The 18337-nt window shown below is 43.3% G+C and overlaps 1 protein-coding gene across 3 annotated transcripts in view; it reads right to left on the bottom strand.

Moving 5' to 3' along the window:
- The window catches only part of LOC141103740 (vitellogenin-1-like), a 232430-nt gene that overhangs the window by 37539 nt on the left and 176554 nt on the right, over window positions 1–18337 (bottom strand). For all 3 annotated transcript variants that reach the window (XM_073593683.1, XM_073593682.1, XM_073593684.1), the window contains 4 exons: window positions 13537–13679; window positions 13323–13461; window positions 8136–8268; window positions 3078–3267 (listed from right to left, as the gene is read on the bottom strand). In XM_073593683.1, coding sequence (XP_073449784.1) covers window positions 3078–3267; window positions 8136–8268; window positions 13323–13461; window positions 13537–13679 — 605 coding nt within the window. The remainder of the gene's footprint in view (window positions 1–3077; window positions 3268–8135; window positions 8269–13322; window positions 13462–13536; window positions 13680–18337) is intronic.

Raw genomic sequence — 18337 nt, 5'->3', positions numbered from 1 at the left:
CCATTCGTGGCTATCCTTGATCAACAGAAGTTTATTGTTGGATTGTCTTCTTTCAAATGGGAATGTTGAAAAACTTTTGGCAATCAACCAATCCTCAACTCCAGTTCAATGTATTTTGACAGTGGAGAGTCCCGCTGTCAAAATTCAATGTCTCAGAGGTTGGATTCTTTCATCCACCTTGTTTATATGAATGGAGAAGTCTGTTCATTTATTTTTATTTTTTTTCGTTCAGTCCCTGCTGCCTGAATGAAAAAAAAAGGACCCATCTACGACCGGCTTCACACTTTGGATAAACCATCATTTTTTGTTTAAATGGCAATGGTCAGTTGGTCACCAAGACAAAGAGGGAGAATTTCCCCAGCAGGGACATAGACAGCAATAAATAAAAATGTGGTATTAACCCTTCTACACACTGAACATATGGGCTCTAGATACACTTTTTTTCTCTTTTGTGTACTAATACATTAAAATAGGGGATACTTTTAGGATATTAGCATACAATAAGCTATGTGGTTAGCATTTCCACCTAGCAGCACTGGGTCATCGGTTCGAAAAACCAACCATGACACTACTGTACCTGCCTAGAGTCTGCATGTTCTTCCTGTGCCTGTGTGGGTTTCCTCCGGGTACTCCGATTTTCTCCCACACTCCAAAGACATGCTGGTAGGTTAATTGGCTCCTGTCTAAACTGGCCCTAATATGTGTATGCATGTGAGTTAAGTACCTTAGATTGTAAGTGCCGGTTCACACTAGACGCGGCACGACTTGCAGGTCGCCTCACCGAGGCGACCTGCACACGACTGCCGGGGCGACTTGCAAGACGACTTCTGTATAGAAGTCTATGCAAGTCGCCCCCAAAGTAGTACAGGAACCTTTCTTCTAAGTCGGAGCGACTTGCGTCGCTCCGATTAGAACGGTTCCATTGTACAGAACGGGAGGCGACTTGTCAGGCGGCTAGGTCGCCTGACAAGTCGCCCCCGTGTGAACCGGCTCTAAGCTCCTTGCGTGCAGGGACTGATGTCAATTTATAATATACAGTGCATTCGGAAAGTATTCACAGCACTTCACTTTTTCCACATTTTGTTATGTTACAACCTTATTCCAAAATGGATTAAAGTAATTATTTTCCTCAACATTCTACAAACCATACCCCATAATGACAATGTGAAGGAGTTTTTTTTTAAATCTTTGCAAATTTATAAAAAATTAAAAATGAAAAAATCCCATGTACATAAGTATTCACAGCCTTTGCCATGACACTCAAAATTGAGCTCAGGTGCATCATGTTTCCACTGATCATCCTTGAGATATTTCTACAACTTGACTGGAGTCCACCTGTGGTAAATTCAGTTGATTGGACTTGATTTAGAAAGGCACACATCTATCTATATAAGGTCCCATAGTTAACAGTGCATGCCAGAGCACAAACCAAGCCATGAAGTCTGTAGACCTCCGAGACAAGATTGTATCGAGGCACAGATCTGGGGAACGGTACAGAAAATGAGCAGAGTGGCCTTCATCATTGAAAATGGTAGAAGTTTGGAACCACCAGGACTCTCCCTAGAGCGGGCCACCCGGAAAAACTAAGCGATCGGGGGAGAAGGGCCTTAGTCAGGGAGGTGACCGATGGTCACTCTAACAGAGCTCCAGCGTTTCTCTGTGGAGAGAGGAGAACCTTCAAGAAGAATAACCATCTCTGCATCACTCTACCAATCAGGCCTGTATGGTAGAGTGGCCAGATGGAAGCCACTCCTCAGTAAAAGGCACATAACAGCCCGCCTGGAGTTTGCCAAAAGGCACCTGAAGGACTCTCAGACCACAAGAAACAAAATTCTCTGGTCTGGTGAAACAAAGATTGAACTCTTTGGCCTGAATGACAAGCGTCATGTCTGGAGGAAACCAGGCACCATTCATCACCTGGCCAATACTATTTCTACAGTAAAGCATGGTGGTGGCAGCATCATGCTGTGAGGATGTTTTTCAGCAGCAGGAAATGGGAGACTACTCAGGATCGAGGGAAAGATGAATGCAGCAATGAACAAAGACATCTTTGATGAAAACCTGCTCCAGAGCGCTCTGGACCTCAGATTCGGTGAAGGTTCATCTTCCAACAGGACAACGACCATAAGCACGCAGCCAAGATACATAGGAGTGGCTACAAGACAACTCTGTGAATGTCCTTGAGTGGCCCAGCCAGAGCCCAGACTTGGACCCGATTGAACATCTCTGGAGAGATCTGCAAATGGCTGTGCACTGACGCTCCCCATCCAACCTGATGGAACTGAAGAGGTCCTGCAAAGAAGAATGGGAGAAACTGCCCAAAAATAGGTTTGCTAAGCTTGTAGCATCATACTCAAAAAGACTTGAGGCTGTAATTGGTGCCAAAGGTGCTTCAACAAAGTAATGAGAAAAAGACTGTGAATACTTATGCACATGTGATTTTTTGTTTTTGTTTTTTATTTTTAATAAATTTGCAAAGATTTCAAACAAACTTCTCTCGCATAGTCATTATGAGGTATTGTTTGTAGAATTTTGAGGAAAATAATGAATTTAATCAATTTTGGAATAAGGCTGTAACATAACAAAATGTGGAAAAAGTGAAGCGCTTTGAATACTTTCCGGATTCACTGTGTATGTAAAGCGCTCCATAAATAGATGGCGCTATATAAGTATTTGTAATAAATAAAATAAATAAATAAATTAGGTAAATAAAAAGTCACAAGCTATACAGATGTTGCGCATTAGAGATGTTTTAGGGCCACCATTATAATGCATTTTATCAGTATTTTAACTATAATTCCTGTTTAAAGTGCACATAGCCCCATTAAACCTTTATCTAGCTGTCATGTTTTATTGAAGCCTTTAAATTCTTCACCATTTATCGCTTTACAGCAATGAAAAAAAAAAATGGTCCTTGGCACTGACTTTGTCTGTTGATATCGGCACAGTATCTCTATTACAATGACAGAGCTGGTAATAATGAAGGGGGCAGTGAGTATTACAAAGCTCATTTCTGCTGAATGGATTGTCAGAATAACCTTTTCAAATGCTTCTAGCTCATTAGTAGGTGTACTTACGAAGATCTCAGCTTGACATTTAATTCAAAAGTTGAAAATCCTTGACCCGTTTTTTTCATGGCCACCAAGAACCTTAATTGATTGGAGCAGTCTTGAGCTATCACCGTATAGCAGTGTGCAGGGGAAAGGGAGCACCCCAGGTTCATCCCATCGAATGTCAGAATCTTTTCAGTATCCACTTTACACACGGCTGCAACAACACGTGAATTAATGGGATTAGTACAATCTATAGGTTGTGGGTTTTATAGAGCGGCCTATGTCAATTTTAACTGGTATGCAACCCATGTCAGTTATAACCCATGTAGCCACCTGCTACTCTTCTTTATTTGGACATGATAGTGCAGAAGTGGGAGCATGTCTGTATTAACCTTCACACTCACATTTAGACTCCCTGCACAAGTACAATATCTACAGTATCTCGCAAAAGTGAGTACACCCCTCACATTTTTGTACAGATTTTATTCTTTTTATGTGAGAACACTGAAGAAATGAGACTTTGCTACAATGTAAAGTAATGAGTGTACAGCTTGTATAACAGTGTAAATTTGCTGTTCCCTCAAAATAACTCAACACACAGTCATTCATGTCTAAACCACTGGCAACAAAAGTGAGTACACCTCTAAGTGAAAATATCCAAATTGGGCCCAAAGTGTCAATACTTTGTGTGGCCACCATTATTTTCCAGCACTACCTTAACCCTCTTGGGCATGGAGTTCACCAGAGCTTCACAGGCTGCCACTGGAGTCCTCTTCCACTCCTCCATGATGACATCACAGAGCAACAAAAGTGAGTACACCCCTAAGTGAAAATGTCCAAATTGGGCCCAATTAGCTATTTTTCCTCCCCGGGGTCATGTGACTCATTAGTGTTACAAGGTCTCAGGTGGGAATGGGGAGCAGGTGTGTTCAATTTGGTGTTATCGCTCTCACTCTGCCAAGAACAAAGTGTTTGTGATCACTTATAAAAAAGCAAAAAAAAAAGGTATTTATAATTTTAATTTTTTTTTTATATCAACACACAAATGTTTTGCCTTTCATTTCTATTTTAACCACTTATGGACCGCCGCACGCCGATATGCGTCCTAAGTTTGAAGAGGAATATCATTGTTATGACAGCAGCTAGCTGCCATAACCCCGGTATCTTCTTCTTCGGCTGGCAGTCTGCTTTCCAATAAGAGTGGTCTGTGCGGCGGATTCGCCACAAGATCACTTTTATCGAAGGCGGGAGAGGGGCCAGAACCGTCACCAGCGGTGGGGGCGATCGGATGTTTGCCCTTGCTTGACATGGAGACGACTGATGGGAAGATGGCCCCGCCCGTCTCCATAACACTGCAGGGCGGAAGCGACGTCAAAACGTCACTTCCGCCCATAGCTCTTAAAGGGCCATTTATTTTTTATTTATTTTTTAAATGATAACTTTTTTTTTAAATTGCATTTTTGTGTAAATATGAGATGTGAGGTCTTTTTGACCCCAGATCTCATATTTAAGAGGTCCTGTCATGCTTTTTTTTTCTATTACAAGGGATGTTTACATTCCTTGTAATAGGAATAAAAGTGACACTTTCTTAAAAAAGAACAGTGTAAAAATAAAAAATAAAAGGTAAAATATATAAGAAAAAAAATGTAAACGCGCCCCGTCCCGCCGAGCTCGCGTGCAGAAACGAACGCATACGTGAGTAGCGCGCCCATATAAAAACGGTGTTCAAACCACACATGTGAGGTATCGCCGTGATCAGTACAGCGAGAGCAATAATTCTAGCTCCTCTGTAACTCAAAACATGCAGTCTGTAGAATTTTTTAAACGTCGCCTATGGAGATTTTTAAGGGTAAAAGTTTATCGCCATTCCACGAGCGGCAAAAAACTGTTTTTAACTTGTAAACAACAAATCTCAAAAAGAGGCTCGGTCCTTAAGTGGTTAAATCGAATGGGTTGTTTTACAAGGAGAAAGTTTACATATACTTTTAAGCAGAACTAAATTCTAATATTGAAAGACTGGGAGCAGGTAGGATTTTTATTATAAAAGAGATACAGTATGCAAACTCTTTTCTATATTTAAATAAACTTAACTGCCAACTCACCGTCTTCTGTAGAATGTACACCGAGCAGTTTACATTCCTCCACAGTGCTTGTGTGCTGGGGTGACTGCCCTCCCCCCCTGCACTTGTGTGGGAATGATGTCATCCTGGGCCAGCCAATCAAAATGGCCTAAGACCGGGACTTGGCAGAAGCCAAGGAGAAGATGCTGGTACTGGGAAGGGACCTCGCGGGTGTTGGACCAATAATGCAAAAGTAAGTATAGCGGATTTTAGTTCTGCTTTAACTTTAGGCCCCATGCACACAGGCATATGGGATCATGTATGATATAAAATTGGGTGTATTTCCATGACTAGGAAGCTCAGGCGTCCATAGGCATGAATGGCTGTGCATGGCTGTAAGGCAAGTATATGCAAGTCTGTGTTTGTGGAATACATCTGTACACTATGGGGCCGATTTACCAAAGGCATATAGACTGTGCACTCTGCAAGAGCAGTTGCTCCAGAGCTTAGTAAATGAGGGGGAGCTATGCTGACTTCCATCATCCAATCATGTGCAAGCAAAAATGCAGTTTTTTTTTTTGTTTCCTTGCATGTGATTGGGTATTTTTTGCAAAGTGAAACTTTACCTTATTTACTAAGCTCTGGAGCAACTGCACTTGCAGTCTATTTGCCTTTAGCCATAGGTGTGCGCTGCCTATTGCATAAGGGTGTGCACCCCAAAGCCCAAACATACTGAAGCATAGTAAACTGTGTATACTATGCTTTGGTTATGAATGAACACAGTGTGTTCATTTTAGAAAAGGTAGGGGCCGGTAAATGACATATTGACTAACCCTTCCCCCCCACTCTCCATCCTGAAACATCCAGTAGCAGCCGAGGGGAGAGGAGAGAAGAGGAGGGAGGCCAGCAGCACTGTGGGGGGTGGGGAAAAAGGCGGGAAGGCCTGGGCAGTAGTGGAAGTCGGCACTGCACAGAGTGATTTGGGTGTGCCCAGGCACACCTGGCACACCCCCTGCACACGCCTATGCCTTTAGTAAATTAACCTAACAGGATCTATGCTTAAAGCGGAGGTCCACCGATTTTTTTTTTAATTTCTTTAATTTTTTTTTTAAGTCAGCAGCTACAAATACTGCAGCTGCTGACTTTTAAAATAAGGACACTTACCTGTCCCAGGGTGCCCGCGATGTCGGCACTCAAAGCCGATCTATTCCTCGGCTGTCGTGTGCTGCCGCCGCCATCTTCGGTGAAGGGAATCAGGAAGTTCCTGGTTCCCTATTGCGCATGCGTGACTCGCACTGGTCCCTGCTGTCTTCTGGGACCTGTGTGTCTCCCAGAAGACAGCGTGGGGGACAGAGAAGGCGCTGGAAGTGGCGTAGATACCCACGGGTGGCACGGGTATCTATGCCCAGAAGTGGGAGCAAATTACCTGTATTAGACAGGTATCTGCTCCCCCCTCCCCCCTGAAAGGTGCCAAATGTGACACCGGAGGGGGGGAGGATCAAGCATCGAAAGAAGTTCTGGACAGCCGCACTCCAAAAAAGTTTTTTGCCTTTTATTCAAAAAATGTCATCTAAAATACAGGTCACAGCAGAGCAGAAAAAAGCTTACGCGTTTCACACTACAAACAGTGCTTGGTCATATGACTAAGCACTGTTTGTAGTGTGAAACGCGTAAGTTTTTTCTGCTTTGCTGTGACCTGTATTTTAGATTACATTTTTTGAATAAAAGGCAAAAAACTTTTTTGGAGTGCGGTTGTCCAGAACGTCTTTCGATGCTTGATCGCTATATGCATTGCTAGCACCTGGGCTTCTAAACTGGAGGAGAGGCTATTTACTCCTGTCTGATCCACCTGGAGCAGTGATACTCTCTCCCTATCTTGATTTCCAGAGGGGGGGAGGAACCGGAAAAGCGGACATTCCATTTTTGGGTGGAACTCCGCTTTGATTCTAAACTTACTGTAGCAGCGCATGCACAGCTCAGTGTGTATTCTAAATAAGACTGTGAGCAAAGGCAGGTAGGTTTATTGAGTCAATAAAGAGTCTGCCTGCTCACAACTTCTTTGATCTAAGACTTTATTTCCAAAGTTAAAGTTTTTGTATCTTAGACTAATGAAGGGCCGAAGGGCCTGGTATGGATTGAGGTGGGACCCCACTCTGTTTTTTTCCTTTATTTTTCATTGACGGCATTCTTTTTTTTTACATTCAGCTGTCAGTGGGGAAACTCGCTGACAGCTGATGAGTCATTGGTTGTTAAGGACGCGGCAGCCGGGTTCCCCGCCCCGCTCCTTAACAACCAGCTATTCTTCGCACGGAATTCGGATCAGTCGATCAATTTTTCAACCAATCCAAATTCCAATCGTTCTGAAAATGTGGAATTTGTTCGAAAATAAAGAAACAAAACAATTTTTTTCCATTCTGCACATGCCTAATGTCGCGTACACACGGGCGGACTTTTCGACCGGACTGGTCCGACGGTCTTTCCGACGGACTTTTGACGGACTTCCAACGGACTTTTGAACGAACGGACTTGCCTACACACGATCACACCAAAGTCCGACGGATTCGTACCTGATGACGTACACCGGACTAAAATAAGGAAGTTGATAGGCAGTAGCCAATACCTGCCCTAGCGTCGGTTTTTGTCCGTCGGACTAGCACACAGACGAGCGGATTTTTTTGACCGGACTCGAGTCCGTCGGAAAGATTTGAAACATGTTCCAAATCTAAATGGTTTTCGACTGAAAAAGTCCACTGCAGGTCCGATGAAGCCCACACACGGTCGGATCGTCCGCCGGATTCGGTCCGTCGGACCAGTCCGGTCGAAAAATCCCCTCGTGTGTACGAGGCATAAGGACTTTGTAGAGCACAAACAAAACGATCACATTGGTCAAATTGGAACAAAGTCGCACTCATAGCAAATCATATCGAAATCGCATCAAAGTCGCAGGGTAAAGTCGCAATGGAAATCGCACGATTTTTAAGTCACACAAGTGTGAATGGACTCTAAAAGATTAGGAGATCACCTTCGCTAGTTCTTTTGACCAACGATGTGACATCGGGAAGAGCCGTGACGTCCGTCAGGTGAATATTCTTAAGCCAGTGAGTAGCGAATGACAGATCACATGGGAAGGGGATGCCTTGCTTGTAAATCGTCATCTAAGGAAGGATGAATAACACATTGGTTATTGGGTCACAGACGAATGTAAAGCAGAACAAACAGCTTTATACAAAGATGAAATATTTATGGGCAATCTCTTTTTACTCTTTTGTAATTCAATTCAGCTAGTTTTATGTACACCAGAGAACATGGGCAGGCTGGTGACCTCACTTTTCTCTGCTGCACTTAAGCAGCATGATAGCAGGCTCATTTCTGTGCTTTGTCCTCACCAGCAAAACTGTAATGCCGCGTACACACGGTCGGACTTTTCGTCTACAAAAGTCCGACAGCCTGTCCGACAGACTTCCTGCGGACTTTCGGCGGACTTGCAGCAGACTTTCTAACGAACGGACTTGCCTACACACGACCACACAAAAGTCCGACGGATTCGTACGTGATGACGTACACCGGACTAAAATAAGGAAGTTCATAGCCAGTAGCCAATAGCTGCCCTAGCATGGGTTTTTGTCCGTCGGACTAGCACACAGACGAGCGGATTTCGGGGTCCGTCGTAGTTACGACGTAAAGATTTGAAGCATGTTTCAAATCTAAAGTCCGTCGGATTTGAGGCTGAAAAAGTCTGCTGAAAGTCCGGAGAAGCCCACACACGATCGGATTACCAGCCAGCTTTAGTCCGTCGGCGTCCGTTGGACTTTTGTAGATGAAAAGTCCGACCGTGTGTACGCGGCATAAGACTCCATTCACAACCGGGTGATTTGAATTGCGGGCGGAATCGCCACGATTCTGCTCACGAATGATTCAGAATCACGGCAAAATGCAGGACGGGTTTGCCATGTTTTATTTCTCAATGGCACCCCAAACACGGTGCAATTTTTCCATGAATGTCGCATGATAAATTGCAGCAAAATTGCACAAACAAGGAACTTCTTTTGGGCGTCCTGCGGATTTTGTTTGCGCGATTTGTTGTGCGACAATCGCGGCAAAATCGCACCGTGTTTTGCCTAGATTCCGAAGTCAAATTCTGAAGTCAAATCGCCTAGGTGTGAATGGAGCCCAAGCCCCCTCCTTATAATTAGTTAAATATATTTCAGATGCGCCAATACAAAAAGGTAAGCAAAGTCTTATGCCCCGTACACATGACCGGAATTTCAGCCTGCAAAAGACCGATGAGAGTTTTTCGTCGGAAAATGCGATCGTGTGTATGCTCCATCGGTCTTTTTCTGGCGGAATTCCAGCCAGCAAACGATAGAGAGCATGCTCTCAATTTTTCAGTCTGGAAAAGTTCCTATCGTCTGTGGCAATTCCGACGCGCAAAATCCCTACGCATGCTCGGAACCAATTCGACGCATGCTCGGAAGCATTGAACTTCATTTTCTCGGCTCGACGTAGTGTTGTACGTCACCGCGTTCTTGGCGGTCGTAATTTTGCGTGGCCGTGTGTATGCAAGGCAAGCTTGAGCGGAATCCCGTCGGAAAAGCCGTCATATCTTTTTCCGACGAGAAAACCGATCGTGTGTACGCGGCATTAGGCTACTTTCACACTGGGGCCGCCCGTGCGTTAGCTCTAAAGCGTCACTCGTTTAATTGGCCCTTTTTGGCTGCTAGTGGGGCGCTTTTAACCCCCGCTAGCGGCCGAAGAAGGGGTTAAAAACGCCCAGGTTGCGGCGTTTCCAAAGTGCTTTTCAAGTGCTTCAGAAGCGCTGCCCATTGATTTCAATGGGCAGGGCGTTTTGGGAGTATACAGCACTCCCAAACCGCCCCAAGGATGCTGCTTTCAGGACTTTTTCTAACATCCCGCACTGCCCCAGTGTGAAAGCACTGAGGCTTTCACATTCGGGTGGCATGGGAGGCAGTTTTCAGGTGCTTTACAGGAGCTATTTCTAGCGCTAAAACGCCTGAAAACAGCCTCCGTGTGAAAGGAGTCTTTGGCTTCATTTAGACATGCAGCTTGAGGGGCGTAAAAATGCGCAGTTGAGCCTCATTTTTGCCACCCACCAACTGCCCCCCCACTTAAACTGCAAAAGGCAGTGAATGGCGGTGTTTATATGCTGCGGTCGCGATGCCTCATTTAGTTTACCCTACATGTAGCGATACATGATACACACTCAAGCAAATGGGGAAGTGCTGCAAACTCCCTGCAACCACATAAGATGCATACTGTTGCGACACGTTTGTCGGCAAATTGAGTAAAAATAGGAAGTGAGGAGGGGTCACATTGTCTCCTCACCACCTGCCAGTAGCCTCTAAACCCCCGTTCACATTGGAGCGACTTGTCATGCGATTTGACAGGTCAAATCGCATAACAAGTCGCATCCTATTGCCAGCAATCGCACTGTTCAAATAGGATGCAACGCTGACTTTGCGGTGCGACATCAATCTGAAAAAGTAGTTCCTGCACTACTTTTGGCACAAAGCTGCACAGATGTCTTTCAAGTCGCACTGACATGCGGCTTTGAAATAGTGCGATTTCAGATTACGACGCACGATTTCAAAGCCGCAGTCAATGTGAATGAGGGCAAAAGCGCAACCTGAACGGTAGCGGCGGAGATGATTGCGTCCTCTCCTGTGGATGCCTGGCTGCCGACTGAGGGGAAGATGGCCCTCCCGTTCGGCTCCATGCCATGAGAGGGCAGAAGCGACGTCAAATGTCAATTGCGCCCATAGGTCTTAGAGGAGAATTTTTTTTTTTTTTTGTTCAAGTGACATTTTTTTTATTTTATTTTCTTTTATTGCATTTTAGTGTAAATATGAGATCTGAGGTCTTTTTGACCCCAGATCTCATATTTAAGAGGTCCTGTCATGCTTTTTTTTCTATTACAAGGGATGTTTACATTCCTTGTAATGAATAAAAGTGACCCCAAATTTTTTTTATAAAAAGACAGTGTCAAAAAAAAAAAAATTAAAAGTAAAATAAATAAGAAAAAAAAAAAGTGTATTTTTTCCCAAATACGGTGTGACAGAAAGTATTGCAATGACCGTCATTTTATTCTCTAGGGTGTTAGAAAAAAAAAATATATATATATATATATATATATATATATATATATATATATATATATATATATATATATATATATATATATATATATATATATATATATATATAATGTTTGGGGGTTCTAAATAATTTTCTAGCAAAAAAAAATTACTTTAACTTTAAGAAGTGTAAAAAAGAGGCTCGGTCCTTAAGTGGATAAAGGGATCTTCTGACCAGGCCCACGCTCTCTTGCTTCTTGGATCTCATCCTGTAAGCACCATCTCGCCGCTGTGTGAGGAAATCGCAGTCTATCACGCAATACACAGCCTACAGCTCCAGCCCCAGAGGGTCCAGACGTTGCCTGCTTGTAGGAGGATGCCCTGCAGCAGCACTGAACACAGCGGAAATGGCCGGTTCACTGAGTCAGCCGACTGATCACCATCTCTGCCCAAGTGCAGTAAGAAGAATCGTTTGATCGTCCCTCTGGGAGGCTGCCGAGGTCTATCGGGATTGGTGAGGGGGCCTTTGCCCGCAGATCTCATTGCCTTGTATCAGTACTACACTCTGAACACTGCGCACAGACCACATCTGGATGCCTATCCACGGGTCAGGATCTGGTAGAAGGGCCATACTATCACCATTTATTGGGTAGGTTAGCACTACGTGCTCCTTATTCCATTGTTGTGTCATTTCACTACTCTATTATATATTTTATGCTATTTTATGATTACTCTATGCTACTTCAGGTGTGAACATACATGATGATCAGCTTATATATGGGCCCTATTTATTGCACTATAATGCCCCGTACACACGGTCGGTTTTTCCGACGGAAAATGTGTGATAGGACCTTCTTGACGGAAATTCCGACCGTGTGTGGGCTCCATCACACATTTTCCATCGGATTTTCCGACACGCAAAGTTTGAGAGCAGGCTATAAAATTTTCCGACAACAAAATCCGTTGTCGGAATTTCCGATCGTGTGTACACAAATCCGACGCACAAAGTGCCACGCATGCTCAGAATAAATAAAGAGATGAAAGCTATTGGCTACTGCCCCGTTTATAGTCCCGACGTACGCGTTTTACGTCACCGCGTCAGAATGATCGGATTTTCTGACAACTTTGTGTGACCGTGTGTATGCAAGACAAGTTTGAGCCAACATCTGTCGGAAAAAATCCTAGGATTTTGTTGTTGGAATGTTCGATCAATGTCCGACCGTGTGTACGGGGCATTAGACTGTACTGACAGGCCTATATATTCACACATGTGAATGATGTGATGTCATTCCAGATACCAAATGTGAATACTCCACTCTGCTTTGTAATAAAACTTTTTATAATGCACTAGGCCACGCACCGTTTTTTTTCTTTCCTTGCTTAATTTTTTTGAAAGCCCCCTAGTTGGCTAAGGCAGCGGGGCGTGCAGAATCCATCCATTAAGCACCTCACAGAAGTACATTTTTATCTAGGCACTCCGCACAGCGCAGGAGAGATTTTTTTGTTGATTTTGCACAGACAACATTCATTTGGGTTACAAATAGTATTGCTATAAGACAGAACCAGCTATCTCTGCCCTGTTCATCATCACATTGCTACAGTAAGAAATCTTTATTCTATGAGCTCCAACTTGCTGGTGAAGACAGTGCAAGGCCTTGATTTCAGGACATTGTTGTTTATTGCTCTTAAAGGGGACACTTTACTGGTAACTATAGTACGTATAGTCTCTCATTAGGAGTAAAGGTATTATAGGGTTCTTCTTTAAAGCAGAAACATTTCTTTATACCCACCAATAGCTTTCTCAAGGTATCCAATTGTGATTGTGTATATTGTTATCACTCACCTGTCAATGCTATCTGTTATTGCAGCAAAAATTATTTCAACCTAGTCTTGGTTGTAACCAGGACTTGGCTTACTAATCCTTCATCTAAACCTCTCTTCTTGAGTAAGTAAAAATCGGAGAGAGTTAAAACTACTTGCTTTGTGTCCATGTGTCATGTCTGAACCTAGAGTGTCAGAGGGGCTGGAGAGTTCACAGGGTCATGGCTGCATCTGAGGGGGCAGTGCTACAGATACATTACAGTTCTGCTTCCTATCTTGTATCAATGGCCATATACCTCAGGGGTCCTCAGGCTGGTGTTGATTGTGTCAGTAGAGGTGGAGGCCACTCTCACAGTGACCTGGTGTGGTGCATTTTGACGACGTAGCTCTGAAAATCCCAGTGTATATGCCACTCCAGGAACAAACGGCATGACACTAGATGAATAAAAAGAATATTATCAGATATATGAATGACATTTCTTCACAGAAATACAGTAAGAATTTGCATACCTTTTAGTCAGCCCATTAATCCAAGAGGGCAGCCTCTTCCACTTCCATGACAGCTGCACGGCCGGATCTCCAGCCATCTGGCCTGTAGATAATTTTGCAGCAATTATGTAGTCCTGGCAGTTTGTACCCCATTTAATCGCGGCCTGTTAGATCAATCAAATTTGGATTATTTGAGCCGATTAAATATTTCATTAAATATTTCAAAAACCGATCCTAGTAATTTTAAAGATGAACTTTGAAAAGCAGCTAAACATATACTTGGCTTCATTTATGGGAGCTATTTTACCTTCCAAAAGATTCTGTCAAATTTGAAAATCAGTTCCCATCCCCCGCTCCCTTTGACAGACAAATCTTTGACCTCCAATGCAGCATAAACATAAATTGGTCAAGAACACACCCTTGCTAGCTGAATGGATAATAAAGGAGAAGCAGCAAGCTGATGAAGTCATTCCTCTGCTCTTCAAAAATGCCAGCATGTTCACTGTCAGCACACCTGATTGGTGACTATACAGGGAAAAACTAGGATGCTGGTATCCTGCAATTTTAGGCACTTACACTAGTTGAGAATAAACTTTAAGTTTAATTATTACTCTTTTAATCAGTACAAGGGACGGTACTTAGAGTTATTGAGAATAGTACCTTGTGCTGTTGGATGCTCTCTTTGTTTAAATCTTCATTCCTCTGCCCCCCCCCCCCCCACACACACATACCCCAGTAGCTGTGATCTTCCGGTGCTGCGGGGGTATTATAAGCCACTTGACCAGGCATTATTTATGAGTGCTGACTATACCCACCCTTCTGCCACACTCCTCTCCCATTCATAAAAGTGGTACCATAGCGTCCAGCATTAAAAAGCTCGCTATTCAGGGCTGCTGTTAGAAATAATGGGGCCCTGTACAGCCTTCCTGATGGGGCCCCGCCTACACCCCCCCCCCCCAGGGTGCAGTGGAACAGTGCCACTGACTTTATCCTCCTACACCCCAAAAATAAAAAAAAGTCCTTCTTCTGTTCCTACCTTCTGGGCCCCACTGTTAACATGATGGGGCCCAGGGAAATGTAATTTAAGCCCTGATAAGATAGTAGGAGAGGGGGTGTGGTCTAGTAAAATCCATTTATTCATTTAGGCAGGAATGAACAATGAAGCTGCCCTGGGCCAACTTGTTTAGCTGATGGGGCCTGGGCCCAGTACAACAGGGCCGGTTGTACTGCCTTATCAGCAGCCCTGGCTCTATGAATGGAGGACTGGGGAATGAATGAAAAACCTGCCTGCTCCATTCATAGAGCACTTTTCATTGTGGGAAGCTATAGAACAACATTTAACTAAATTTAAAGAGGTATTAAGTCCAAAACCAAAAATATAATATATTGCAGCTTACCAATCATTACATGTAGTGGCTGCATTCATTTTATTTTTTTTAGACTTTTTCCCTCTGTTTTCACCTGGTGATCTGGCCAGTAACACACCTCCTGTATTAGCGTGCCCCCACTCTGGATGAAGGAGCAAAGGGGGCACCTTTTGGATGGCAGCATGTTCAGTCTGGGGGGGAGGGGACTGTAAGATGTAGTAGCAGATTTAGATACACTAACAAACTGAAACCAAACTCTTGATCACGCTTTATAATCGGTTACAGCAAACCACTTTTTTTCCTTTTGGGATAAAGGCTTTGCATAAATAAAAGCTGATCGTTCTAAGCAGCCTGTCAGTTTTAAATAATTTGTCTCATTCCTGTAAGGGCTCATTTTACACTTACTTCAGCTTCAACACACATTAACTGCTAGTTTACAATTGCTTCAAAACATGGCTTTGGACAGGCTTTGTTAAAGCTCTCTGAACGCCAGTCAAAGCTCCTGTCACTAAATAAAATGGCTAGCTTACGGTCCTGTTTACACCTTGCTTTTGCTTTGCTTTGGCTTTGCTGCAAACATTATAAACCATATAGCTTTAGTGGTGCTTCAAAGCGTCTTTAAAGCCTCCATAGAAGTCTATGGCAAAGCTCGCTTGAAGCCCCACCGAAGCTTCACTGAAGCTTCACTGAAGCCTCACCAAAGCCTCATTGAAGCTCCAAATGTAAAGAAAAAACTGCGCTATACCATAGATTGAAGCTCCACTAAAGCCTCATCGAAGCCACATCGAAGCACCAAGCAAAAGCAAGGTGTAAACAGGACTGTAAGCTAACCATTTTATTTAGTGACAGGAGCTTTGACTGGCGTTTAGAGAGCTTTAACGAAGCCTGTCTGAAGCCATGTTTTGAAGCAAGTGTAAACTAGCCTAATGCCCTGTACACACGGGCGGACTTTTCGGCAACAAAGGTCCGACAGTCTTTCCGACGGACTTTTGACGGACTTTCGAACAAACGGACTTGCCTACACACGATCACCCCAAAGTACGATGGATTTGTACGTGATGACGTACGACCGGACTAAAATAAGGAAGTTCATAGCCGGTAGCCAATAGCTGCCCTAGCGTCGGTTTTTGTCCGTCGGACTAGCATACAGATGAGCGGATCTCTCAATAGGAACAAGGTCCGGCGGAGTTCCGACGTAAAGATTTGAAACATTTTCCAAATCTAAAGTCCATCAGATTTTCGACAGAAAAAGTCCGCTGAAGGTCCGATGAAGCCCACACACGGTCTGATTGTCCGCCGGATTCGGTCCGTTGGACCAGTCCGGTCGAAAAATCCGCTCGTGTGTACAGGGCATAACTGGTACATTCTGCTGGAGAACCTGTGCTTTTGAAAAACAAGTGACTTACTGGTTGGATCACCAAATAAAAAAGAGAAGAAAGACATCTATAAAAGAAAATGAACGCAGCCATCGCATCTAAGAATTGGTAAGCTGCAATATAATAAATGTTTGCTTTTGAATTTAATGCTGCTTTAAGCTTTAAAAACAAATGTAAAGTTGTTATATTACCGTAAGAACATAACTTATCATATTTAGTTTTATTTCTATATCTGCCTAAACTTTGGCTTGTTACTAATAGTAGAAGGTTTATATTTTCAGAAATATTCTTTCTCTTGGTACTTGAAGTTTATCTTACATTGCTACTTTGTATGTCTACCCCATAAGATAATATAAAAATATTACTTTATTTATTATCCAATAAACTCATTTTAACATACAATTCATCCTCTTGTGTGTGGTGTGTTTTATATTGTACCTTCAAAACATACAATTTGGAATGAGACTTTACATTTCTGCCTGTAAGGTTATCTTATATATTGTTCTCCATATACAGAATCTACAGATGACCTCACTCCTCTCTTCCTCTTCATTGGGCACTCTTATCTATTTTCCTCCATACATTCCCAACTTTGATTGATCTTGCTTCTCTCCTCTTCTTTGTAATTTCACATCTCCTTTTTATTGTCTAGTTTGCAACTTCCTCCAGGTTTCAGAACTTTCCCTTGATATATAGTAGATCTATTATCTCATAGATATTATATGTTTCCCTTCTGAGAGTTCAATGATCTTCCTTCTCTAAAGTTTCCCTATTCGTGCTCCCATTTCCACCTTTACATGACATTGTGGAATAGATGTCTATATGGAGGACAAGTATTGAAAGCTTGAGGAAGTTACGAACTACCTAAGCAAAAGGAGATGTGAAATTACAATGAAGAAGTAAGATCAATCAAAGTTGGAGATATACGAAGGAAAATAGATATGATGGCCTTAAAGTAGAATTCCAGGCATTGTATTGTTCGATGTGGCCTCTAAGCACTGAAAAGGGAAAAACACGTTTGAGGAGTTCTCTACAGGTAAAGAACAGGAACTGAAGACATCTTTTACCCATTTTATTCACATTCGTGCTACAGAGAGTTGGTGTCTGTGTGCAGACAGCCGCCATTTTGTTGAAGTCTACTAAAGCCTAAAGACTTGTTGAAGTCTACTAAAGCCTGAATCCTATCTGTCTTGCACCAGTCTATTCACATGCTGATCTAACTGATACAGGTTTGGGGGCATTCGAGTTGTACTATTTTCATTGCTAAAGGCTACATTTCTACATACACTATATTCTCAAAATTATTGGGAATCCGGCCTTTGCACTCACATGAACTTTAATAACATCCCAGTCTTAGTCCGTAGGGTTCAATATTGAGTTGGTCCACCCTTTGCAGCTAAAACAGCTTCACCTCTTCTGGGAAGGCTGTCCACAAGGTTTAGGAGTGTCTATAGGAATGTTTTACCATTCTTCCAGAAGCGCATTGGTGAGGTCAGACACTGATATTGGACAAGAAGGCCTGGCTCCCAGTCTCCACTCTAATTTATCCCAAAGGTCTTTTTCTATCAGGTTGAGGTCGCACACCAATCATATTCCTCCACCCCAAACTCGCTCATCCATGTCTTTATGGACCTTGCTTTGGGCACTGGTGCGCAGTCATGTTGAAACAGGAAGGGGCCATCCCCAAACTGTTCCCACAAAGATGGGAGCATGAAATTGTCCAAAATGTCTTGGTATGCTGACGCCTTAAAGAGGAAGTAAACCCTGATGGTTTTTATTTCCTCTTTATTCCCCTGCAAAGTAAAAGCATAACGGGCTAGTATACATCGAAATCTAGCCCATTATGTTGCACTTACCTGCAAGGTCCCCGAGGAACCCGCTGGTTGCCGCATCCATCTTCACTCCTCTTCCTTCCGAAGCTGTGGATTCCGGCTCTGGGACTGGGCGGAGTCGTGTGATGTCACAGCACGGGCCCTATAGAAACGGCATGGTCGTGCCCTTTCTTTGGTGCACATGTGCTGATGACGTTGGCGCAAGGGTATATGGTAAATATAGAGATATTTCCAGTACTTACAGGTA

Source organism: Aquarana catesbeiana, linkage group LG07 (genome assembly GCF_042186555.1).
Source record: "Aquarana catesbeiana isolate 2022-GZ linkage group LG07, ASM4218655v1, whole genome shotgun sequence".
Classification (NCBI taxonomy): domain Eukaryota; kingdom Metazoa; phylum Chordata; class Amphibia; order Anura; family Ranidae; genus Aquarana; species Aquarana catesbeiana.
This window is presented reverse-complemented; position numbering and strand designations above follow the sequence as displayed.